A 25,858-nucleotide genomic window follows, 5' to 3' on the forward strand; every position below is an offset into this window, starting at 1 on the left:
TTGCTTAGGTTACTCACTTAGTAGCCACTGTTGGGTTAAGTAGTGCTGTAGTAAATCACTTGGTGGTTGCTGCTGGACCCAGACAAGTTATGTAGGAGTAAGTTGCCTGGGTGACTGACATGGCAACCACTACAGGGCTGAGTCATGCAAGTTGTATACTAATGATTCATGCAGTGGCCATCCCTGGATCAGGGCAGTTCAAATTGAACAAAAACAAGAACAAATCCGGAGTCAAATCGGGAATCTCATGTCTGATTGCTCGCTAGTCCCTGATTAGAACAAGCCGAGGAGGGATGCTCAAGACTGCCCCTGCACCCGTGGCAACAACTGCAAGTGCAAATTGTGCAGAAAAAGTTGCTGCTCCTATTGTCCCGTTGGCTGAACCAAGTGTGCTCAGGGCTGCATCTGCAAAGGGCAGCCTGCTGCGAAGGGCAGCTGCTGCAAGGGAATCCCCTCTCAGTGTCTGAGCGAGGATCTGTATATTTGACTGCCTGCCAGGATGTAACCTTATTGTTAATTTCTATATGTGCCTGTGCATTTTCTAGCATTTAGATGTACAGAAGAAAATTAAGCAACTTGAAAATAATAAAGTGTGTGTGTGTGTGTGTGTGTGTGTAAAAAACAAAAACAAAACAAGAACAATACATCAAACTCAGTGACTATATTGAATGAAAGGCAATGGTAATAATAACAATAAACACAGAAAATAACATTCTAAGATAGTAAACAGTCTAGCAAGCCCATAGTTGGTCAGATCAGGCATATGGGTTCAAGGAAACGAGGTTTGTGGGCCCAATAGATGTTGTTTAGCTTCAATTGACTTCAACCAAATGCCTGGCAGAGGGGCTCCCTTTTGCAGGCCCTGAGGAGCTGCCTTGGTACTGATAGAGCCCTGATCTCGTCTGGGAGCTCCTTCCACCAGGTGGGCGCCAGGACAGAGAAGGCTGTGGCCCTGGTTGAGGTCAAGCAGACTTCCTTGGGGCCAGGGATCACTAGCCAGTTGGAGGTGGCAGAGCATAGAGCAATTTGAAGGGTGTAGGTAGAGAAATGGTCCCTCAGGTACCAGACCATGTATGGCCTTGAAGTGACAGAATCCTTGGTTGGTAGGCTTAGCAGTATTGTAGGGACTTGTCAACTCCCCCAAAGTGGCCAGAAGAATGCAATTGTACAAGGTCTCAGCTAACATTAATTTCTTTAAAGGTACAGATGCTACTTCTACTATTATGGAGGCTTTCATATACTTTCATTGGACCTTGTATTTATTTAATGGATTTTTAAGTAACATAAAAACACAAAAATAATTATTTTTAAAAAATCTAGTAAATATATTAGCTAAATTAAAAAGTTAACAGACTGTTGTACATAGCCAAATAAGAGTGCTCACAAAATTAACAGAAGATGCCAGATTATTTGTCATTACCGAAGACACAATAAAAGACATCATTATATTTACTACATCAGTGTGTGTAAAACTTTAAACAGCTGAAAAGGTTCTTACCAGCCAGAAATAATTTATCCCGCTGTTAGATAATTCAGATACACTGAAAGTCCCAAAAGTTCATAAGATGCAATCTTACAGGGCTAAAAAAAGTAATTTGAAAACAAATATATTGCTAAAATCCTATACAAACTAAACCAAGTTAAATAATATGTGCCCCTGTAAGAATTGAATTCAGAATACAAGAATAAAGAAATCTAGCTTCTTTATACCCAAAATGCATTCACCAGTAATACGTATCAGAAGGACATATAATGCTATTACATTGCTTTATAAGTATAGATCAGCCTTTCTCAACTTTTTTAACATTGAGAAACTCCTGAAATATTCTTCAGGCTTCAAGAAATCACTGAATATGGTTGGGAAACATAGCTGGGTACATGCCTACCTGGGGCCCCTCCCCTTTCCACCCCCTCTAGGCCCATCATTGGCCATTTTGGGAGGGGGGAAATGGGTTGACATGACTGTATATGGTCTTGTCACCTGATAAATGTTTGACAAGTGTTAAAAATATATTAAAAATTAACTTCCACCCATTCAGAAAACCCTTCCAGCACTCTCAAGAAACCCCAGGATTTCACAAAAACCTGGTTAAGAATGCCTGGTATAGACTCTCAGCTCAGCATTATCAAGAAACAGACAATGGACTCACAAAAGCTAGTATGTGGAAGGACATTTCTTCCACCCCTGTTGGTCTTCCTCTCAAAACTATCTCTGTTTTGCCTTCTCCTCATAGCCCTCACAGTTTCAACCATTTGCTTTCTTTCTTCCAGACTCCCTTCTGGTTTTGCTCCCCCCCCCATCTGCCTTCATGTCCTTCCTGCACCCCCACTTCTCCCCCTCCCAGATCCCCTGATATTTCAAAATGAATATATGGTAGAGATTTTAGATTATTTTGGCAGTGGTTTCTTGAGAATCCAAAGTGCTGCTGAAAGCTTGGCATTTAAAAAGTGTGTTAATTTATCCTCTTTTTAAATAGAAGCTTTTCCTGATATCTTGGGGATTCTTCCTGGTTTGAGGGAATGTCTCCTGTATTTTTACATGGCCCTGTAGTGTGTGGCTTTTAAAAAATATCTGTGCTCTGATGTCAAGTTGAGAATTAGATGTATGATGATGTTTCTTGGTCATGTTTCATTTCAATTTGTACCGTCTCCTCTCCTTTTTGAAGGCCGCCATAGTCCTGTGTATGGATGTTGGCTCTTCAATGAGTAACTTTGTTCCCGGAGAAGAATCTCCTTTCGAACAAGCAAAGAAAGTGATTACCCTGTTTGTGCAGCGACAGGTATATATTTTTATTTATTTATGTATGTAGTATAGCCAGGCGATCCAAGGATTGTCTGGCAACCCAGCAAGGGACATTCAGAAGTGATTTGACATTTCATTACTCTGTCATGACCCCTAGTGTTCTTTGGAGGAATTACTACCTAAATCCTTAGAGGTTGCCCATCCAAATACTAGTCAGGATCAGCCCTACTTAGCTTCTGAGATCTGACAGGATTGTGCTTGCCTGGGACATGCAGGTCAGGGCAGCAACAGTATACCTATGTCAAGCACTGAGGTCAATGAGATGTACGATATATATGAAAAAATGGATCGATATTGCTACATACTATGTATGAGGAGATTTAATTCAGAAATATCATGTTCTGCATCAGTTCATGTTTATCATCTAGCTCCCGCCTCAACTTGACGTTTAGTTTCAGTTCATCTAGGAATGTCTACAGTATTTTACACACTTGAAAGCTGAGACAACTGAGACTCATTCTTTCCTAGTTTATAATAAGAAAGATATCAATCTGCTTATAATTTGTTACATATTATTCTTGTGGTTTTTTCATAGTTGGGGATCTGTTGCAAGAATACAGAATTTTCTAGCCATCTAGGCACCATATTAAGTTGCCAAGAATATTGTTGTTTTTTCCTCCCCCTAAAAAATGCATTTTATTCTACTATAATCCTTTGTTCTTTCTAAAATGAAATCATTTAAGAGTGACAAAGGACCAAACATAACTTCTGCAACCATTTATGTGGATGGGAGTAGAATTCTCTAAAAGGATTTTTTGGCCTGAAAAATTATTTCCAAATATTGACTTGTAGTCCTTGTAGCCGTTTGGCATTTGAGTATAAAACCTATATGATTAAAAGGGTTTTGCATGTGATAGAAGAAGAAGAGTTGTTTTTTATACCTCTGTTTTCACTACCTTAAGGAGTCCCAAAGTGGCTTAAACCTTCCCTTCCTCTCCCCACAACAGATACCCTGTGAGGTAGTTGGGGCTGAGAGAGCTCTGGCAAGATTGCTCAGTGAGAACTGTATTATCAGGGCTGTGACGAGCCCAAGGTCACCTGGCTGGCTGCATGTGGAGGAGTGGGGAGGAAATCAAACCTGGCTTGCCAGATTAGAAGCTGCCACTCTTAACCACTACATCAAGCTGGCTCTCTAGGAATCAGCTGATCTATGTAAATGAGCCTTGGTTGTAAAGTAATTGGGGCTTTATTGGGGGTTTATCTGATTTTTGTTACCCACCACAAGCCATCCCGGGAGTAGTGGGCTGTAAGTCTAATAAATATATTAATAAATAAGTGTGTGCTGCTAATTTTTTCATTTACTCTGCCATTTTTTCTGCCATCTTCAGGTGTTTGCTGAGAGTAAAGATGAAATTTCCTTGGTTTTATTTGGCACAGACGGTACCGGAAATTCTCTTGCCAATGAGGATCAGTATCAGCATATTACTGTACACAGACACCTGTTTCTGCCAGATTTTGATTTGTTGGAAGACATACAAAATGTGGTTCAGCCGGGCACTGGACAAGGAGACAGTATCCTTTCGGAATGTTGAAAACTGTTACCATATTTACTTGAAAGGAATGTGTCCCCAAATATAAGATACCCCCTAGAAACAGCCGTTCATTAAGAACAAAAATTACTGGATCCAACTGTAACTTCTTATGTGAATGTAAGTCCTCCCCTTTTTTAAAAAAATGGCATACCTGGATAAAAAAATCCTAGTATTATGTTCTGCTGCCTTTGGAAAGAGTTAATAATGTCAACATGCAGACAGCACTCCAAAGGATCTAAATATTCGCTTCAGCCTCCCCATGAACAATATAGGATTATAACACTAGACTACCTTACAGGGCTGTTCAACAGGTTACTGAGTTAATGTATACGGAATGTTTGGAATCCTCTAATCGCTAAACATCATTAAATTATTGCTACAAAATGTTGCCATTGCTATCCTGACCAAGGTATAACTTTTTTCGATGCTGTTTTAAATATATTTTGTCCTTAATGAATTCAGTTCTTGATGCTCTTATTGTGTGCATGGATGTGCTTCAAAAGGAAACAATGTAAGTTATTTTAAGAATTCTAAAATATTTTTAAATCCTTCTGCAACATTATACTATGGGGAATGGTGTAGCTTTATAAAACATTGCTATGTTGTTTGATAATGAGCAACAAGTATGGAAATGATAGTAATAGGGGGAATTTCTGGAAACATTTTTAGAGACCAGTGACCACAAAAGATAAAATGGTCACAGGTGAAATCAACCCCTCTATATACATTAGAAAAAGAAAATATACATTGGAGCACACTTCAGCTAAAGGGTGGGTTTGTTAGTATATTGGAAGAAATGGCAGTACTTTCCAACCCCACAGTAACTTGTTTTAGAACAAAGGTCTAATTTTGGTAAAGTTGAAAACAACACTGTAATTGCTAAGAACCAGAACTGTGCTACTAGGAGAATTTAACTCAATTCAGTGACACTTTACTGAATGGCAGACAGAATACAGCACTTAGTTTTTTGATAGGATGTAAAGAAGGGTGCTTCTGAGTAGCAGTAAGGCCCATTATGCACGGCCGCCGAAACGGCGATTTCGGGTCACATGGAAAACGCGGAGGGGGAAGACGCAACGCACACCGGTTATGCACGAGGTGGGGCGCAGCGGCAGCAAAACCCAGAGTAACCGATTATACACGCGGCGATCCGGGCGCCTCTTCTGGTTGCGCCCCGGTCACCCGGAAGCTGCGCTTTCTTCCGCGTTTCACTGACGCGGCTTTTTTGGCGGCATGCACCAAAGCTGCGGCCGGTTGCAGCCGGCACCGTGCGTTATCGGTGATTTTAGTCGCCGCCATTCCACCCCGAATGTGCCTTATTTCCCCGTGCATAATGGGTCTAAATGAAACAATTATTTAAACTGCAGTATTCTTATACTAAAAAGCATATATTAGGAATGTTTGTCAAATATTGGTGGCAAGATAATAATTCAGGTGACTGTGAGAATTTAAAGTTTACAGTTTGGAAGGCTGCAGTCAAAATATTCTTAACTGGATATTTCTTTCTGTTGAAACTCTCTCCCCTTCTCCTCCCCACTTTCTTTTAAGAGGGAAAAAATATGACAAGCGGCATATAGAGGTTTTTACTGACCTTAGCAGTCCCTTTAGTGAAGATCAGCTGGACATTATTGTTGCTAACATGAAGAAAACCGGGATCTCCCTGCAGTTTTTGTGAGTAAAGCAAGACCTGTGAAACAGTATTATAACTCTGCCATTTTTTTTAAAAGGCATGCTAGCTAAAACGCTGATTGTTGCAATTAAATGGATGTAATTTTATATTTCTTTCTAATGGCCCTGTTTGCGGTTTGCCACAAGCAGGGCCGTTAAACCTTTTTGAAAAACTGCATTAAGAAAAGCTAGAATTCTGCAACATCAGATTTGTGTATAATTGTTTGTTTTGCATTTTTATTGCTATTAATCCCGGAGATGTAGCTACAGAGGTTCATGGCCTTGGCCTCCCTTCATTTTGCTTCTGATATTTCATGATAAATTATCAGCATGATTTCAAGACTATCTTTGTAGCTATTAAGCTAGAAAATTAATTTTACAAACTAATAGCTTCCCAGGAAGCTGAATTCTACATGGCCATTACTAAAATCCTGTATTTGCACAAAATACCCATAAAAATAGCTAAAAATGTGATGTAGACCTCCATAGCAAATGGTTGTGTATCTGTGCATTGTAAGTATTGAGTTAGATCCCAAGGTTGTGTTCTGCATTTTTAACAATGAAATAGAATTTTTGTCTTTGTTTCCCCAGTGTAGCTGCCTGAGCTCCTGGAAATGTTGCTTTCTAGAACAAGGGGCCCTTGTGCACAGCATGGGGGTGGGGGGAAGTAGGAGGATCTACAGACAAAGAAGGGACTTGGCAAACAAGGCTCCCTGCTAATAGTGGGAAATGACCTTTGAATCCAATCCAAAAGCAAAAAGCTCCGAGTTGTCAGTGATCTGTCACAAACAATAACAACTTTGTTATTTAGTCATCACATAAGCTTCAAGAGACATAGAGTGAAAATAATAAGTAGTTCTATCTTCTTCCAAATCTTGTCTTTGCCAGACTATGACAGGTTAGGTTATTGAATTCACTAAGGACATAACGTCTCTGCTTAAAAATTGGTGACAAATGATGGATAGGGTTCACAGGAAGAAAATCTCAAAGAAACAGATTAGACCAGATACATTTTGATTATATGGTGTCAAACCACATGTAGATCAGATTGATTTTTACAGTAGGTGTTTTCATTCTTTATGCTTTGTTACAGTATGCTGAGTAAGTGACATCTGAATTATAACAAAACTAATTTTATGGGTATGCACTCTATTAAACTTTCGATCTAGCCCCAATTGGCAGTAGAAAAATCCATCAACTTTATTTAGAAGAAGAGTTGGTTCTTATATGTCGCTTTTCTCTACCCGAAGGAGTCTAAAAGCGGCTTACATTCTCCTTCCCTTTCCTCTCCCTACAACAGACACCCTGTGGGGTGGGTGAGGCTGAGAGAGCGCTGATATCACTGCTCGGTCAGAACAGTTTTATCAGTGCTGTGGTGAGCTCAAGGTCACACAACTGGTTGCATGTGGGAGAGAGCAGAATCAAACCCGGCTCGCCAGATTAGAAGTCCACACTCCTAACCACTACACCACACTACTAGTTCCTCTTTAGAACTAGTCGTGCCATTAGTGACTAACAGTACAGTGCAGTGATAAATAAGAATCAATGTGGGTTTGCTTTCTAAGATTCCAGAATGACATTTGAAAGTGTATCAGGAGAAAGGGAAGCTAGAATGTGTCAGTTCATCCATTCACATTTCTTTCCTTTTTTTAAAAAAAAGGGGGCTTTTGAATTTATGTGCAACTGTTGTTTTCATGAATCAGGCACACAAGTGACTGTTGCTTTAATTGTATTGTTAGCTTGCCATTTCCGGTGAATGACGTAGATGGAAGTGGGGATGCAAACAATAAGGCACATTCCAGTAGGCACCAAAACTCTTTTCCAAGGAAGGGGCTAACTGAGCAGCAAAAAGAAGGCCTCCTCATGGTGAAGAAGCTCATGTTTGCATTAGACGAAGAAGATGGTATGGAGGACATTTACACTTTCAGGTAACCTTGAACTGTACCTGCTGTTGTTGTTAGCAGTTTGCTTTTTATTTCACTGGCAAGACTGTGTACAATTCAGGCCTTTAGATGGTTTTCTTCTATATATGGATTGTTTAGCACTACAATTTTTCATATTTATTTAGACAATTTTCTTTGAATATGTTGCAACTTAATTTAATATGTTTACTTTGGATTACAGGGCCCAACTAAGAACATAAGATGTATTCTGTTGGTTCAGATCAGGAGTACATCTAATCCAGCATCCTTTTTCGTACAGCTTCCAACCAGCTGGGTTGCAGGGCTTAAAACTATGGCTTAGAGGCCAAGTTTTTTGTTGTTGCCTCTTATTTCTGATACTCAGAGCTTTAATGCTTCCAAATGTAGAGGTTCCTTTTAGGTACTGTGATTAGTAGTCATTGCTGGGCATATCCTCCAGCAATGGCCTTTTGAAGCGACCTATACTAATGACCATGACCATTGCTCACTGAATAAAGTACTTTTGTCCATACTGAGTCTATTACCCATCAACTTCATTGAGTGCCCCCAAGTTCTAGTGCTAGGGGACTGAGGAAAGGGGAAAAAGAACCTATACTCTGGGACTCTGAAGATCTTGGGTCGCTAAGAATTTAAATTAAGGCATTGACCACAATGAATGTAAATGCACTTGTCCTTGGTGAGTATTGCTTGCAGTGACAAAGATCTTCTGATTGAAACATATTCACATATCTCCAATAAAAGACAAGTCTCTTTAAGCAACTTGGTCCTGAATTTTTTTTTAATTATTACAGATTTCTAATTGAGTTTATGAATTCTAACTTTATTGTTGACCATTACGCGGAGACTTTTGCTGTTGTTTATACCTAGGACTGTATACCCTTTTAATTTTACTGTCTGCCAGGAGCAGAGGCAGAGCTTAAGTGGTGCACAGATCCTAGATTCTATCACACATTTTTGTAAGTTTTGGGCCAAATGTGTTTTGATTCCCCATTATTTGCATGAGAAGTACTTTTTTTTTTTTTGTTGTTATGTGCGAAGTCGTGTCCGACCCATCGCGACCCCATGGACAATGATCCTCCAGGCCTTCCTGTCCTCTACCATTCCCCGGAGTCCATTTAAGTTTGCACCTACTGCTTCAGTGACTCCATCCATCCACCTCATTCTCTGTCGTCCCCTTCTTCTTTTGCCCTCGATCTCTCCCAGCATTAGGCTCTTCTCCAGGGAGTCCTTCCTTCTCATGAGGTGGCCAAAATATTTGAGTTTCATCTTCAGGATCTGGCCTTCTAAAGAGCAGTCAGGGCTGATCTCCTCTAGGACTGACTGGTTTGTTTGCCTTGCAGTCCAAGGGACTCGCAAGAGTCTTCTCCAGCACCAGAGTTCAAAAGCCTCAATTCTTTGACGCTCGGCCTTCCTTATGGTCCAACTTTCGCAGCCATACATTGCAACTGGGAAGACCATAGCCTTGACTAAACGCACTTTTGTTGGCAGGGTGATGTCTCTGCTTTTTAGGATGCTGTCTAGATTTGCCATAGCTTTCCTCCCCAGGAGCAAGCGTCTTTTAATTTCTTTGCTGCAGTCCCCATCTGCAGTGATCTTGGAGCCCAGGAAAATAAAATCTGTCACTATCTCTATTTCTTCCCCTTCTATTTGCCAGGAATTGAGAGGGCCGGATGCCATGATCTTTGTTTTCTTGATGTTGAGTTTCAAGCCAACTTTGGCACTCTCCTCCTTCACCCGCATCAACAGGCTCTTTAGTTCCTCTTCACTTTCTGCCATTAGAGTGGTATCATCTGCATATCTGAGGTTGTTAATATTTCTCCCTGCAATCTTGATCCCAATTTGTGACTCCTCTAATCCCGCATTTCTCATGATGTGCTCTGCATACAAGTTAAATAGGCAAGGCGACAGTATACAGCCTTGCCGAACTCCTTTCTCAATTTTGAACCAGTCAGTGATTCCATGTTCAGTTCTCACTGTTGCTTCTTGACCTGCATATAAATTTCTCAAGAGACAAATAAGATGCTCTGGTATTCCCATCTCTTTAAGAACTTGCCACAATTTGTTGTGCTCCACACAATCAAAGGCTTTAGCATAGTCAATGAAGCAGAAGTAGACGTTCTTCTGGTACTCCCTAGCTTTCTCCATGATCCAGCGTATGTTGGCAATTTGATCTCTAGTTCCTCTGCCTCTTCGAAATCCTGCCTGTACTTCTGGAAGTTCTCGGTCCACATATTGCTGGATCCTAGCTTGTAGGATTTTGAGCATAACTTTGCTAGCATGAGAAATTAGTGCGATGGTGCGGTAGTTTGAACATTCTTTGGCATTGCCCTTCTTTGGGATTGGAATGTAAACTGACCTTTTCCAATCCTGTGGCCATTGTTGAGTTTTCCAAATTTGCTGGCATATTGAGTGTAGCACTTTTACTGCATCGTCCTTTAAGATTTTGAATAGTTCAACTGGAATGCTGTCACTACCACTAGCTTTATTGTTGCTCAGACTTCCTAAGGCCCATTTGACTTCACATTCCAGGATGTCTGGCTCCAGGTCAGTAACTACCCCATTGTGGTCATCAGGGATGTTAAGCTCGCTCTTGTATAGTTCTTCTGTATAATTTTGCCACCTTTGTTTGATCTCTTCTGCTTCTGTGAGGTCCCTACCATTTTGGTCCCTTATCATACCCATCTTTGCATGAAACGTTCTCTTCATATCTCCAATTTTCTTGAAAAGATCTCTGGTCCTCCCCATTCTATTGTTTTCTTCTATTTGTTTGCACTGTTCATTTAAGAAGGCATTCTTATCTCTTCTAGCTTTTCTCTGGAATTCTGCATTCAATTGGGTGTATCTTTCTCTTTTTCCCTTGCCTTTCACTTCCCTTCTCTCCTTAGCTATTTGTAAAGCTTCCTCAGACAGCCATTTTGATTTCTTGCATTTCTTTTTCTTTGGGATGGTTTTAGTTGCTACCTCTTGTACAATGTTGCGAACCTCCGTCCATAGTTCTTCAGGCACTCTGTCTATCAGATCTAATTCCTTAAATCTATTTGTCACCTCCACTGTGTATTCGTCAGGGATATGATTTAGTTCATACCTGAGTGGCCTAGTGCTTTTCCCTACTTTCTTCAATTTAAGCCTAAATTTTGCAACAAGAAGCTGATGATCTGAACCACAATCAGCTCCTGGTCTTGTTTTTATTGACTGGATAGAACTTTTCCATCTTTGGCTGCAGAGCACATAGTCAATCTGATTTCTGTGTTGACCGTCTGGTGATGTCCATGTGTAGAGTCGTCTCTTGGGTTGCTGGAAAAGAGTGTTTGCTATGACCATTGTATTCTCTTGACAAAATTCTACCAGCCTGTGCCCTGCTTCATTTTGTACTCCAAGGCCAAACTTGCCTGTTATCCCGGTTATCTTTTGGCTTCCTACTTTAGCATTCCAATCCCCCATGATGATAAGCACATCATTTTTGGGCGTTGCTTCTAGAAGGTGTTGTAGGGCTTCATAGAACTGATCAACTTCATCCTCTTCAGCAGCAGTGGTTGGGGCGTAGACCTGGATCACTGTGATGTTGAATGGTTTGCCTTGGATTCGAACTGAGATCATTCTGTCATTTTGGGGATTGTATCCCAAGACTGCTTTTCCTACTCTCTTATTGATTATGAATGCTACTCCATTTCTTCTGCGAGATTCTTGTCCACAGTAGTATACCTGATGGTCATCTGAATTAAATTCACCCATTCCTGTCCATTTTAGTTCACTGATTCCTAAAATGTCGATGTTCAGTCTTCTCATTTCTTGTTTAACCACGTCCAGCTTGCCTTGATTCATGGATCTGGCGTTCCAGGTTCCTATGGAATAAAAATCTTTACAGCATCGAACTGTCTTTTCGCCACCAGTTACTTCCACAACTGAGCGTCCTTTCGGCTTTGGCCCAGCCGCTTCATTCATTCTGGCGCTACTCGTACTAGCCGTCTGCTCTTCCCCAGTAGCATATTGGACACCTTCCGACCTGAGGGGCTCATCTTCCAGCGTCATATCGTTATGCCTATTGGAACTGTCCATAGAGTTTTCATGGCAAAGATACTGGAGTGGTTTGCCATTGCCTTCTCCAGTGGATCACCTTTTGTCAGAGCTCTCAGCTATGACCTGTCCGTCTTGGGTGGCCCTGCACGGCATAGCTCATAGCTTCACTGAACTACGCAAGCCCCCTTGCCACAACAAGGCAGAGATCCTTGAAGGGGGGAGAAGTACTTAATATATCTCAATTACATTTTCTGTTTTAGGGTTAGAGAAATATTACCTGGCAGTTTCAGGGTGCTGTTAGTACATAATTCATGCTATGTTTTGCTTCATTTCTTCAAAGAACCTTCCTGTCTTCTTTCATTTAGGGAGAGTCTGGAGCGCCTTTCAATGTTTAAGAAGATGGAACGGAGACCAATGGCTTGGCCGTGCCAACTCACCATTGGCTCTAAATTGTCTATAAGAATAGTAGGCTATAAATCAGTAAGTTACTAAAATGACATTGTGTTTATACCTGAGCATTCATGCACACCAAATTAGGACAAACTAACAATGAGTATCGGGGACTGAATAGCTGGACATTTAGCTGTGGTAACTGATCCATGCTGTATGCATATGATGTGCTAGAACTAGCAGCACACAGAAATATTAATTTTTCATAATATGTAAAAGGGACCTCCTCTGCCAGGCATTTGGTTGAGGTTGACCTGAACCAACCACTTCCCACTGGTCCCTGAACCTCCCTCCTATGGTAACCACTGTCGATCTGTCCAACCCACAGGGTCATCGGTATGTGTTAGTTGACTTAATGTTCACCCCATTGTTTAATGTTCCACCATGTTACCTATTGTTATTATTGTATTATCACTGTTATCAATAATTGAATTATCTGCATCGTTCTTGGTTTATGTAAACTGCCCTGAGCCTTTGGGGAAGGTGGTATATATAAACAAACAAATAAATGTTCTTAGTCTGAGCTTGTAAGGATTGTTCCAGAGGAGTACAAGTGGAAATGCTCTTGCAGTCACAACTTTTCAGCACCTCCTTATTATTGCAGGCCTTTTTATTCCTTGCAGAAGCAGCTCATGAGGGTCAGGGACTCTCTGAAGGGACAAGCTGTATGATATAGGTTTCTGTTGGGGGAAAACAGAATTGGTGAATATTGTACCTTCCATTCTTACATGAACAGAAGTGTTCTTCTGCCCATGGAAGAAGGATTTGGGCCAAGCTGGTTTCTGAAAATTGCTTTCACTTGAAGAATTGTTGGTATGAGCCAGTACGAATGAATGGCTTACGTATCTTGGGAAACATTTCACACTTATTGTGTGTTTTTCCCCATTTGTACTTAGGAACATTTTAAGAGCGTGTGAGATTTTATACAGAGATTATCTGTTCTAAACCCATTTGAATAACTGTAGAGGATTGCACTGAGACTGCTTTAAATCCACATCTTGTATTTAGTAATCCCTGAAAACTATGACATCAGAACTCGAGACAGTCATTTGATGATTATGGGCATTTAATGCCAAGGGGTTTTTTTTGTTTGGTACTCCCTTAATGAAGTCCATTGTGAGACTCTCAGGGATGATCACAGAGGGAAGTTTCATGTATTTGGTATTGCTCTGTTGTCAGACATAGACCTGGTTGCCACCTCCTGTGTGGCTAATGAGAAAAAGGATCAGGAGCTGGCTGTAATTAGTGTCTTATCCTCAAATATCAGTTAAATATCTTCTCTCTTAAATTCTGCTATGAAGATGACTGAGGAGAGAGTGAAAAAAAGCTGGATGATGGTAGATGCCAAGACACTTAAAAAAGAGGACATACAAAGAGAAACTGTTCACTGCTTGAATGATGATGATGAAACGGAAGTTCAAAAAGAGGATATTATTCAAGGTATTTCAGTTTGGCTTTTACTCTAGGCATTTTGATACAGCTTTTCAAGGGAAACTGTGCAAAGGTTTTAATTAGAAGCATCTTGTACTTTCACTGTTGTATACATTTTCCTCTACAGAACACCCAGGTTGATCCTCTTCTCTTTCTTATATTTTGCAGTTCACACTTTTAATACAATTCACACTCCTAGCCAATGCAAAACTACCAGGGGAGCTTTGCACTTGTATTGATTGGTGTTTAAGGGCTGAGGCAATCTGTGGTTTTGTGCATATTTTGTTTCTTCAGGGTTCCCTCCTTAGACACTCTCATGGACTATCCAGAGAAGGTTGACAGCGTGTCACATTTTCCTGTCACATTTTCAAACCTGATTTTTGTTCTGCTACCTTGTCTGGTATAGATAGTCCAAGTCAGGGGTCATCAACCCCCGGTCCGCGGCCTGGTGGCGGGCCGCAAAGGCCACAGTACCGGGCTTCCGCCAGCCACACCTGCCTTCCCCCGCCGGCAGCAAGAAGGAAGGGAAGAGGCAGGCGCAGCTGCCGGCATGGCGGTGACACAAACGCGCATGTGCGCTGTTGCCGCGCATGCGCGTTAGTGCCCCCTAGTGGCAAAAATGTGCACACGCCTGGTGGCGAAAACACGCATGCACGGCAATTGCACGTGCGCATTTTCGCAGCACCCGGGCCGTTGGCTCTTCCCTCACTCCAGAGGTGGTCCCCGACATGAGAAAGGTTGGGGACCGCTAGTCCAAGTGATAGTGAGGTTTCTCATGACTACTTTCCCTTTACATTTGTCTCTTTTTCCCTTTCTGCTTCCACTTTAATCACTTTTGGTTCTCTCCTTCAGCTGGCCATGGCACACATTAATTAATTGCCATTATCAGTTGGGGGGGAGGAAGAGGATTAAATACTACTTTTCACTTATTTTAGGCAAAGCCACTGTACATTTTTAAAAATGATTGCTATAGTATTGTTACAAAAATTCGGTAGATCAAGCGATAAAAATTAAAAAGCAATGGTGTTACCTGGAAAGTGAAAAGCAGTACTTAACAACTCCTTCGGTCCCCCAGCAGAATTGCAGGATGAAATAGAACCTCAACAGGCCCTACCTCTAAGCAAACATGCTGTATGATTTTACTTTTGGGAACTGGCATTACTGAATTTTTATGGCAAGTGCTATAAAGTGCCACATGGAACCCGAGTTTCAGTTCTACTTACAGCGGCCTGTAGAATAACCCCTGAACTGTGCAAAATAGCCCACATGTCCTATCCACTTGACCTTCTACATCTTTGTAGAAGAGTGGATTTTTCATGAGACATTGATGCATCTTTAACAAGATATTCTGTTCCGTGAAAGCCTCAGAGGCTGTTTCTCTGAGTCTCCTGGCAATTTGTTATGTCATTGCTTTTGAATTTGCTAAAAAAGGTTCAGTGCTATTTGCTGAATTATGATTCTTGAGTGCACTTTGAGCTTGCATTATTGGCACAAGCATTAAGATGAAATACAATAAGGCATAAGGAGCAAAAGTGCCATTTGTAATGGATAAAATTAATTTGATATATGCTTCAGGCTGTGCAGTATCTGAAAATTGGTTTTGAGGTTTGCGTACATTTTTAGATATACATACGACTCATTTGGGTATCAAGGACACAAGCTCTATAGAATTATTACATGCTACAATCAGGGATCTGTGATTATTTCATGAGTGAAGGGGCAGGGGAAGAGAGACTGTTGAAGCCAAAACTTACCTACTACATTCTGGCATTTTTTTTTTTAGTTGAAGATATTCTTGAAAGTGAATCAGTGGACGAAGAGGGCTAAGAATGGGTCTTAAAAGATACATGACCAAAGGAAGCTCTGTGACTGTTGAAGGAAATCTTTTAGGATGGACTAGGGAGAATGCAGAGCCTCTTGTGGCGCAGAGTGGTAAGGCAGCAGACATGCAGTCTGAAAGCTCTGCCCATGAGGCTGGGAGTTCAATCCCAGAAGCCGGCTCAAGGTTGACTCAGCCTTCCATCCTTCCAAGGTCGGTAAAATGAGTACCCAGCTTGCTGGGGGGTAAACGGTAATGACTGGGGAAGGTACTGGCAAGCCACCCCGTATTGAGTCTGCCATGAAAACGCTAGAGGGCGTCACCCCAAGGGTCAGATATGACCCAATGCTTGCACAGGGGATACCTTTATCTTTAGGGAGAATGCATGCCATAGGGTGTTTTTCTAGCACCCTATGGCAAGCAATTTCCAGCTCCAGATAATAGAGAACTCATATCTATGTTCTTCTGTCTGTTTCCAGGATACCCAGTTAGTTAGCTTACTTGCCCTCAGGTTTTTGCATTTTTTGGAGGAGGGGTTATAGTAGGGGATGGGGAGTTACACTTTTGACTGCTCTCCCCCACTTAGGTTTTTTACTAACATATTTGGATGGATTCTTAATCTGCAGGGTTCCGCTATGGGAGTGATATAATTCCTTTCTCTAAAGTAGATGAGGAACAAATGAAGTACAAAACTGATGGGAAATGTTTTGCTGTCTTGGGATTCACCAGATCATCTCAGGTATGATATGAGCTCAGAAGTGCCGCTTCTTTAATGACAAGAGTTTAACTTGCCAATCATCCCAGCCAAAGAGGTCGTATAAGTAACTGTCTAATGAATGGACAACTTTCTGTGGCAGGGACACAGCAACTCTGTTGAAATGGTTGGGGTACTTCCTTTGGGGTAGTATCAGTGTGGAATCTCTTCCATGTCAGTTTGGTGTAGTGGTTAGAAGTGTGGACTTCTAATCTGGCATGCCAGGTTCGATTCTGTACTTCCCCACATACAGCCAGTTGGGTGACCTTGGGCTCCCCACGGCACTGATAAAACTGTTCTGACTGAGCAGTGATATCAGGGCTCTCTAAGCCTCACCCACGTCACAGGGTGTCTGTTGTGGGGAGAGGAATGGGAAGGCGACTGTAGCCACTTTGAGCCTCCTTTGGGTAGAGAAAAGCGGCATATAAGAACCAACTCTTCTTCTTCATTCTTGGGGAAGTACAGTTCCCTTTTTATTTGGTTATTTTCAGACTCACTTTTTAGTTTGTAGCCAGGGCATACGTCTCAAACCCTCATAGCTATATGAAGAACTGTCTGAACAAAGCTCCTGCGATGGGGGGAATGCCTAGACTACATATGAACAGACTGTGAGACTGAGACTTCAGTTCTATCGTATCCTTGGGAGCAAGCTCCAATGAAGCATTTCAGAACTTGGTCTGAAATAGAGTACACTTTGAAACAGGTCTGTGGCCTGATGATCCTTTTAAGAGATGAGAATTACTTTATATATTGGCTCATTGAAGCCGGCTTTAATCACCATAAGAAAACTAAGACATAATAATAAGTGAAGCTTCCTGTATTCTAATCTACTATTTGGGTTGGGCATGAATGCCATGAGATCTCCTCAGTTCATGCTCCCAAAACCTTTCATGGACTTTCCTCTGATTCAGGATATGGCTGGCAGCCATTTTAGGCTGACAGGACATGGGCACGAATGCCCAGCTGTCAGGCTAAAATGGATGCAATCCATTTCAGTGCGCCAGTTCACTTCCAACTTGATGTAGCGGTTAAGAGCAGCAGCTTCTAATTTGTCAAGCCAGGTATGATTCCGCACTCCTCCACATGCAGCCAGTTGGGTGACTTTGGGCTAGTCATAGCCCTGTTAAAGCTGTTCTCACAGAGCAGTTTATGTCAGAACTTGGTTTTCAAAGAGAGGGAAGGGAACTGGTGTGCTGAAATGAGTGGTGTGTGAAAATGGCTGCCGTGGAATAGCCCAACACACCCAAAGGTTTGGTGGGATCTGCTGGGCTGCCTTGCGTATTTTGGGCAGCCTAACAGACCCTGAGCCCAATTAGCTGTTTGGTGGGAAGCCATTTTAGCCTGCTGTTGAGTTTCCTTGCTGTTTTAAGTGGGGAGAAGTGAAACAGATTGGCACAAACCAGACCAGTTGGCTTTGGGGGTTGGGTTATGGGGGGGTTCCAGAATACCTTGAACTGAACCAGAATTTTCCAGTGTATGCCCACCCCTAGTCACCACCAACTATCCAAACATGAAGTTGGGAAGGTAAAATTCAGTCAGAAATGTACACTGCAAAATGGCGACTGTGTGAGGGTAATGAAAGGCTTGAAGGGCAGATTTTCAAAGTAAGATTGAGATCAAGAGCATCCTTGTCCGTGAGAGGCATCTGAGAGTATTTTGTACAGCTTAAGTGAAATACTGCTGCATCAGATTATGATGTACTTGAAAACTTCAATTACTATTTTCCAAAAACAGATGTGGAAAATAAAGTCACATTAAACAGTATTTATGCACAGACCATTAATTTGTAGATAGTTAAATACATGGATTAAACAGTGATCAAAGTGGTGAAGGGGAAAAAGGAAATTAATGAAAACTAAAAAGGAACTAAAGAGAAGGCTGTGTTTCAGTGCACTTGAAGTGAACATACTTAATGAGCAGCAAGTTGACTTTGGAGAAAGGATTGTGCGATGGCAGAAGTTCTGTGAAAAATACATTTTGAGTGGGAAATCTAATGCTGGGAGCCTGGAAATGGTTAGGAAATGAAAAAACAGCTTCAAGTCTTTGTGTTGAATCCCAGCACAAGAGGATGAATCTCTGAAGTTGATTTTTCATTTGTCGTGCATGAAAACTTACTCTGCCTTGTAAATGCATTAAAAATCTTTACCAGTGTTGCAGTGTGGGTCCTGATATTAGACTATTCCCCACACATTGGATACTGTACTTTCGCAGGTGGATATTCATCACTAGGTCTTCAGCAAGGGCAAATCTTTCACAGCTTGTTCAGTTTTAAATGTTAGGATTTAGCTATATGCTTAAAATGGCTTGTTGTATGAGCAATACATGAATTCTCTTTGTTGATTCATATGAGTAGCATTGTGAAAAATTAATCTAAATACTGTTGTGTTTGTTTTTGCCTTTGTGTGACCTGAAAAACTCATGTTTAAAGTAGTTTTTAAAGTGTATAATTAATTCCATTGCTTCTGATAGTTTTGATGTTTTAAAAGCATTTTCAAAATTTATGTGTTTGAATCTTTCATTTCTAGATCCTGAGACATCAGTACATGGGGAACCAAGTTGTGAAAGTATTTGCAGCAAAGGATGATGAGGTAAGATGAACAGTCTTAAAGCTGAGTGTAGTTTAGATTGTTGTTTTGTTATTATACCTCCGGCATTGAATTCAAGATGGCACGTTAGGAATGATTTTGTATGTAGGCATGAAAAATTTGCAATCTGTTTTGAGAACTGATATAAGGAGAAAAGTCCAGAAATGGACATCTGTTTCTTGTTTTACCAAATGCTGATGTTTAAAAAAGCAAATTGATAAACTGATCTTCAAGATAGATAGGAATTAATAGTTTTAGCATTTAGCACAGGAATGATCAGCACTGAATTTGATTTCCTTGATACAGAAGAGGTAATTTCACACCAATAAGTGCTAAGATGTAAGGCTGTTTACTCCTGTTTACTGCAATGGCTATAGCATACACATTTGGGGGTTGTTGGATGGGAGGTATCTGCATCTTATCTGCTACAGAAACCTGAGGAGCACCAGAGGCTTATCAAGGCTAGTATGTTGCACCCTTTGTGATCTAGACTTCTTCAAGCCACCAAGAGCCAGCTTGGTGTAGTGGTTAGGAGTGCTGACTTCTATTCTGGTAAGCCAGGTTTGATATTTGACTCCTCCATATGCAGCCAGCTGAGTGACCTTGGGTTCGCCACGGCACTGATAAAATTGTTCTGACCGAGCAGGAATATCAGGGCTCTCTCGGCCTCACCCACCTCACAGGTTCTCTGTTGTGGGGAGAGGAAAAGGAAGGCGACTGTAAGCCACTTTGAGACTCCTTCTAGTAGAGAAAATTGACAGATATGAACCAACTCTTTTCCTTCCATAATTGTATATTTCTCTGAGTTCCTGCAACACTATTGAGTCTAGGGTAGGGATTTCCAACCAGGGGTCTACAGTAGCTTCAGAGGGGTTTTTTTGGCCTCTCCTCTCCTGCCTTATGAACGTAGCCACAGTCTAGGGAGCTGGCCATATCCATTGCTCCCCCTCCCTGCCTCCCAAGTATGAGTGAGTTCTTGTGTGGTTTCTGTGCCTGGGAGGGGTTCAAGCCTACATACCTACTCTTGGCTTAAACTGCCTCTTGTGACCCTTTAAAAGCATTTTCAAAATTAATGTGTTTTAATTTTTGTGACCCATTGTGTGAACAGACAATATTTTAAAAGCCAGATCCCAAGTGCTGAAGTAACAGAAAATAAAGGGTTCATTCTTAACTGCAACTGGCTGCTCCAAGTGTACAGCAACAGCTGTGAGGGAATTGATATTAGAGCTGTGTGCTGAGAGAATTCTTCTGATCAATATATCAGTAACAGTATGGCCCATTATGCACGGCCGCCGAAACGGCGATTTCGGGTCACATGGAAAACGCGGAGGGGGAAGACGCGACGCATACCGGTTATACACGGGGCGGGGCGCGACGGCGGCAAAACCCAGAGTAACCGATTATGCACGCGCCGATCCGGGCGCCGCTTCTGGTTGCGCCCCGCTCACCCGGAAGCTGCGCTTTCTTCCGCGTTTCACTGACGCGGCTTTTTCGGCGGCATGCACCGAAGCTGCAGCCGGTTGCAGCCGGCTCCGTGCGTTATCCGTGATTTTAGTCGCCGCCATTCCACCCCGAATGTGCGCTAAAACCCCCGTGCATAATGGGTCTATGTGATGCAAAGAGAGCATTCTACTTCGGAATATGTGTTGATGTTGTGACCTGGTTTTTGCATGGCACTGTTTCTCTGTTTTTTTAAGAGACAAAAATTTGAGATTTATGTCAGAGCAGAGCCTCAAAACAAGAGCATTTTGTGAATACTGGAAATGCTGAAATTCAGTGATGCTTGTATTTACCTGCATATCTTTTTTAACAGGCTGCAGCAGTTGCTCTTTCTGCCCTGATTCATGCTTTGGATGAGTTGGATATGGTGGCGATAGTGCGTTATGTCTATGATAGAAGATCTCATCCCCAGGTTGGGGTAGCTTTTCCATTCATCAAGAATGAATACGAGGTAATTTTTTTTAAGTTGTTAAAATTATCCAGCCAGGGCAGATACCATAATTCTCATTATGCATGCCTTAGAATACTTAGAATCTTAGGCGAAGCTCCTAAGCCATCTTTCCACTAGCAAAGGGGCCTTTTTCATTGTGGAGATAGTCAGTAGAAGACCATCTCTGCAGTGGACCAAGAGGAACAAACCTAAATTCAAGAGTTTTTTCCTTACAGAAAATGTGTGAGGTTTTGTACAGAGGCACTGTTTTCAGGAATTTTTTTCTATGCAGTTGTCTTTTTTAACTGAAGAAAATTCTGTGTCCCACAAAAAAAGAGAATATGTACATACCAAACTTGTGGGTGGCTGTGTCATTTCTGCAGCACATATTTTCAGTGGCTGAACATATGCTTAATAAGCACTACTTTGACTAAGCAGTGACTAAACTGGGGGTGGACACAAGCTTTCCTGTATTTTTTTTCTGACAGGCATAGGCATCCAAGGGAGAAGTAAATTGTTTAAGATAATAGTGGCTTGGAGGAGGTGTGTGAATAAAGGAAAGCAGAACTCTGGAAATGCCGAGAGGTATTGATTGACAACCACATTTTGGAAGGCAGCTTTAAAAATGCCATAAACACAAATAACAGGTTAGGGTGAATTAGGTGATGACAGAGAATAGAACATGTTTTAATTGGCTGAGATACAGACTAGGAAATACACACACATCTGTGTTTGATATTCTTTTTAAGAATTATAAAAGTGTAGTAAGATTCAGTGAGTTTTGTAACTTCCTGCAAATGAAATATTTCAAAATGATTAAAAGCACGTTTTTGACTTTTGTTTTAGTGTTTAGTGTACACACAGTTGCCTTATATGGAGGATCTAAGGCAGTACACGTTTTCTTCCTTGAAAAACAATAAAAAATACGCCCCTACAGGTGAGTTGGCACACCCTTCTGTGACTGGCACTAGAAAATAGTTATGGGTGTGCCTATTGCAACCATTAAAAACCACTTTCATAATTTTTATACATTGGTAGAATTGTGCATTTGGTGTCTTGATATCAGTTCCAGCTGCTTCTTTGGAGCAGGAGCCCCCATCCCTCTTTTGTTGCCCTTAACTCTAATCTGTGTTCTCAAGCACCTTTAACAATTACAGAATCATTATTTGCAGCATCCTTGTTTTGCACAGGATTGTAGTGCAGGGATGCCTTGTATTGTTTCAGTTTGTGTGTGATTACGATCCTAAAATTATAATTTAAAAATTGTGTACTGCACTCAGTCTGAAGACCTTCACAAAAAAAATGTTAATTGGAAAACAAAACTTTGCTAGTGTTTAAAAATGAGTCAGGAAGTATAAAAGGTGAAAAGCAATCAGATTGTTCTGGTGACCATGGATGCCTCACTAACACTCGAGGCACAGGTCAAACAGGTAGCTGGCCAGGCATTTTTCCATCTCCGCCAGGCTCGGCTACTAGCGCCCTATCTGTCCTCTGAACACCTGGCCACAGTGATCCATGCGACAGTCACCTCCAGATTAGATTTCTGTAACCCGCTCTACACTGGCCTGCCTTTGGGCTTGATCCGGAAACTGCAACTGGTCAAAAATGCGGCTGCTAGGGTCCTCACGGCTACACCTTGGAGGGCACATATCCAGCCAGTGCTGAGGCAGCTGCATTGGCTACTGGTTATCTTCCGGATCAGGTTCAAGGTTTTGGTTTTGACCTTCAAGGCCATCCATGGTCTGGGCCCAGTGTATATGAGGGACCGCCTATCGCCCTATGCCCCCCGCAGGGCCTTACGCTCTGTGGGGGCCAACCTATTGGTCATTCCTGGTCCCAAGGAAGCTCTCCTGGCCTCGACCAGGGCCAGGGCCTTTTCGGTCCTGGCCACAACCTGGTGGAATGAGCTCCCGGAAGAGCTGCGGGCCCTGCAGGAATTGTCATCATTCCGCAGGGCCTGCAAGACGGAGCTCTTCCGCCAGGCTTTCGGTTGAGGCCGGGCAGCAAGAAGATCTAGCCCCCCTCACAAATTTGACGGTTGCGTCTGTCATCTGCTCCCTCCCTTTCCCTTCTTAGTGGGTGTGGAATTGGGTTAGCTATATTGAATTTTGCTGCCATTCTTGTCTTAACTTTTGTATTAATTGTATTGTGTTTTATTGTGCTTTTATTGTTTTAGGGGATTGGTTTTTATGTGACCCGCCTCAAGCTTCCGGAGCGAGGCAGGATATAAATTAAATAATAATAATAATAATAATATTGCCTTTGAAGTATGTGGTATTCACTACTATCCCAAGTAGTATTACCACTTTTATCAGACTATAGGGTGTGACCTGGTACAATGATTTCTGTATCCATATTAGCACAGTATGTTTCACTAGGAGGCTGTATTTCATATTGCCAGTGGCAATGAGTGTAAGAACCCTGCTAGATCAGACTAAAGGTCCCTCTAGTCTAGCATTCTGTTTAGAACAGGGACCAACAAGATGCCTCACAAAGATGCCAAATCTTCCTCCTGTGATTCCCATAGTAACTGGTTTTCACCTCTGGGTATAGCTCATGATAGCTGATCGACCTACCCTCTATGGATTTTCCTTTAAAATCTATGTACGTTAGTGGTTGTCAGTATACTCTGTGACAATGAGTTACAAAAGCTTTGTATGGATTTTGTGAACACTGGATAAGTGGATTACTTAATCCACTGCCCATGTTTTCATGCACCCACTTTCTTATTCCTAGAATGTCACACCTTATGTTGGAAACTTCCACTTCAGCTGTGTGCTTGATTGCAGCAGCTTTAATGACTTTAGTTGTCTTCAGGGTGAAAGTAAATGCATCTCATTTGGGTAATATATACTTTTGCAAGTTTGAAATTGTGAGCTCCTGAAGGGTAGTCATTTCTCTTTGCTTTTTCACTCTTGAGAAAAAATTGATAAAATTACTGTAATGCCATGTCCTGAAAATGTATTTAATATTCCTTGTCCATATTTGTAACTCAGAGGATCAGTTGTGTGCAGTTGACTCCCTGATTGATTCTATGAATTTGGTTTATGAAGACGAGAGAGAAGAGGCAGTGGAGGATATATTTAAAACCAGCAAGTTCCCAAACCCTCAATTCCAACGATTATTCCAGGTATGATTATAATGCTATCATGATTACATTAAAGCATTTTATGCGTCTTTATTTTTTCTCCTTTTTACTAGACTAAGCAAAAAGAACTGGTTTGTAACTGATGTAGTAAGGCCTAGGCCTGTTGCTTGAAACCGAATATCTCACCCTGTTGCTTTCTCAGTAAGAAATGATCCAAGCAAGAGATGAGTGCAGGTTTTTTGCCATTAGCTGCCTCTGTATAGCAACCCCGCTCTACCTAACCAGGACCAATCCTATTTAACTTCTGATGGGGTTAGGCTAGCCTGACCCATCCAAGTCAGTGTTTTCATTTATTTATTTTTATTCTTACATTTTATGCCATCCTCCCTTGTGGTTTAGGGCTGTTCAGAGGGAATATGAAAACCAATAAGACATACAACTTGAATTTAGAAACTGCATCAATATCAACAGTAACATTACATTGAATAACATTACATTTAATATTTAATTTTTTGCTGTTTAACTATTTACATTTTGACCATAGCTCTGCAGATTGGTCAGATTGGAGGGGGGTTCTGGAGGGCCCCATAGATGTTTCATTGGCCTCAACTAAATGCTTGGCGGAAGAACTCCATTTTATACCAAGACTCTTTACATCATTTCAGCTACAGTCTTTTGGAATCTCAGCATACAGTGTACTATGTTTATGTATTTTGTGGTTTCAAAAAGCGAGTAATGCAGCTGCTTAAATTATGTAAGTTATGTAGCTTACCTACTCCACCACCTATCTGCTTCAGTGTGGAATAACTTGTATCTGATTGTGATTATTTATTTAATGCAGTCCCAAGGAAAATGTGTGGGCAGCATAAAATAATTCAGCATTTCAGTACAGAAAGTGTTGGAGTGCATCCTAGAAATTATTGTAGAAAAACTACATATTCTGACAGGCAAACAGGTTGGAAGAACATCCACTTTCTACCGGAATGTGGGATATTTCCCCCCCATTTTCAGTACTCAAAAGTGGATTTTTTTAAAGAAAGTAAAATTCAGGTTGAATTTTCTGTACTCAAAAATGGATTTTTTTAAAGAAAGCAAAAATCAGGTTTAATTTTTGAGTTGTATTATTTTAGGATCTTGAAATTTTGTTATTTGTACTGATATCAGTTGTGTTTTTGAGAAATCCATCACATTATTTATCTGGGAGAATTTCTTTGTTTTCACTTTAATCTTATGAGTATGATAGATCATTACCATATTTTAAGCCTGGTTACCTTTTATGTCGCGAGATTTCAGATATTTAAATTTTTGCTGTATTCATGAAAACAGGGACTTGGGTGATTTAAACTAGCCTCATCAGATCTCGGAAGTTAAGTGGGGTTGGCCCTGGGTGGTATCTGGATAGGAGACTACCAAGGATATCCAGGGTTGCTATGCAGAGGCTGGCCATAGTGAATAGCCTGTACTCTAGCTTGAAACCCCTATAGGGTTGCCATAAAGTGGCTGCAACCAGGGCAAATTTCCACCATTTGTGAAAAGCATTTTTGGGCACCAGAAGCTAAAACTAGCTAGATGTACAGTGACCCTTGTCTTTTGCCACCAGTGCCTGCAGCATAAGGCTTTCCATCCTGATGCACCTCTGCCCCCTATTGGAAAGCACCTCATAGACATGCTGGAGACACCCCAAGAAGTGATGGAAAGATGCCAGGCCCCTCTTGAGAAGTTGAAAGCACTCTTACCATTGAAGGATGTGGGCAAAATAAAAGAGCAGAAAACAGCTCAAAGTATCTTCAAAGATAAGTGAGTTTCCACTGGTATCATCTGTTGTATTATTGTTCTTTAGCTGTTTTGAGGTTTGGCTT

The 25,858-nt window shown here is 41.4% G+C and overlaps 1 protein-coding gene across 1 annotated transcript in view; it reads left to right on the plus strand.

The window, feature by feature from the left end:
- Positions 1–25,858, plus strand: part of XRCC5 (X-ray repair cross complementing 5) — a 44,142-nt gene that overhangs the window by 2,746 nt on the left and 15,538 nt on the right. The window contains exons 2-14 of the mRNA XM_077320598.1: positions 2,667–2,780; positions 4,132–4,315; positions 4,798–4,846; positions 5,884–6,006; positions 7,743–7,931; positions 12,308–12,422; positions 13,694–13,832; positions 16,269–16,381; positions 18,922–18,984; positions 20,795–20,932; positions 21,758–21,848; positions 23,908–24,041; positions 25,600–25,796. Coding sequence (XP_077176713.1) covers positions 2,667–2,780; positions 4,132–4,315; positions 4,798–4,846; positions 5,884–6,006; positions 7,743–7,931; positions 12,308–12,422; positions 13,694–13,832; positions 16,269–16,381; positions 18,922–18,984; positions 20,795–20,932; positions 21,758–21,848; positions 23,908–24,041; positions 25,600–25,796 — 1,649 coding nt within the window. The remainder of the gene's footprint in view (positions 1–2,666; positions 2,781–4,131; positions 4,316–4,797; positions 4,847–5,883; positions 6,007–7,742; positions 7,932–12,307; positions 12,423–13,693; positions 13,833–16,268; positions 16,382–18,921; positions 18,985–20,794; positions 20,933–21,757; positions 21,849–23,907; positions 24,042–25,599; positions 25,797–25,858) is intronic.

This window comes from Paroedura picta, chromosome 2 (assembly GCF_049243985.1).
Source record: "Paroedura picta isolate Pp20150507F chromosome 2, Ppicta_v3.0, whole genome shotgun sequence".
Classification (NCBI taxonomy): Eukaryota; Metazoa; Chordata; class Lepidosauria; order Squamata; family Gekkonidae; genus Paroedura; species Paroedura picta.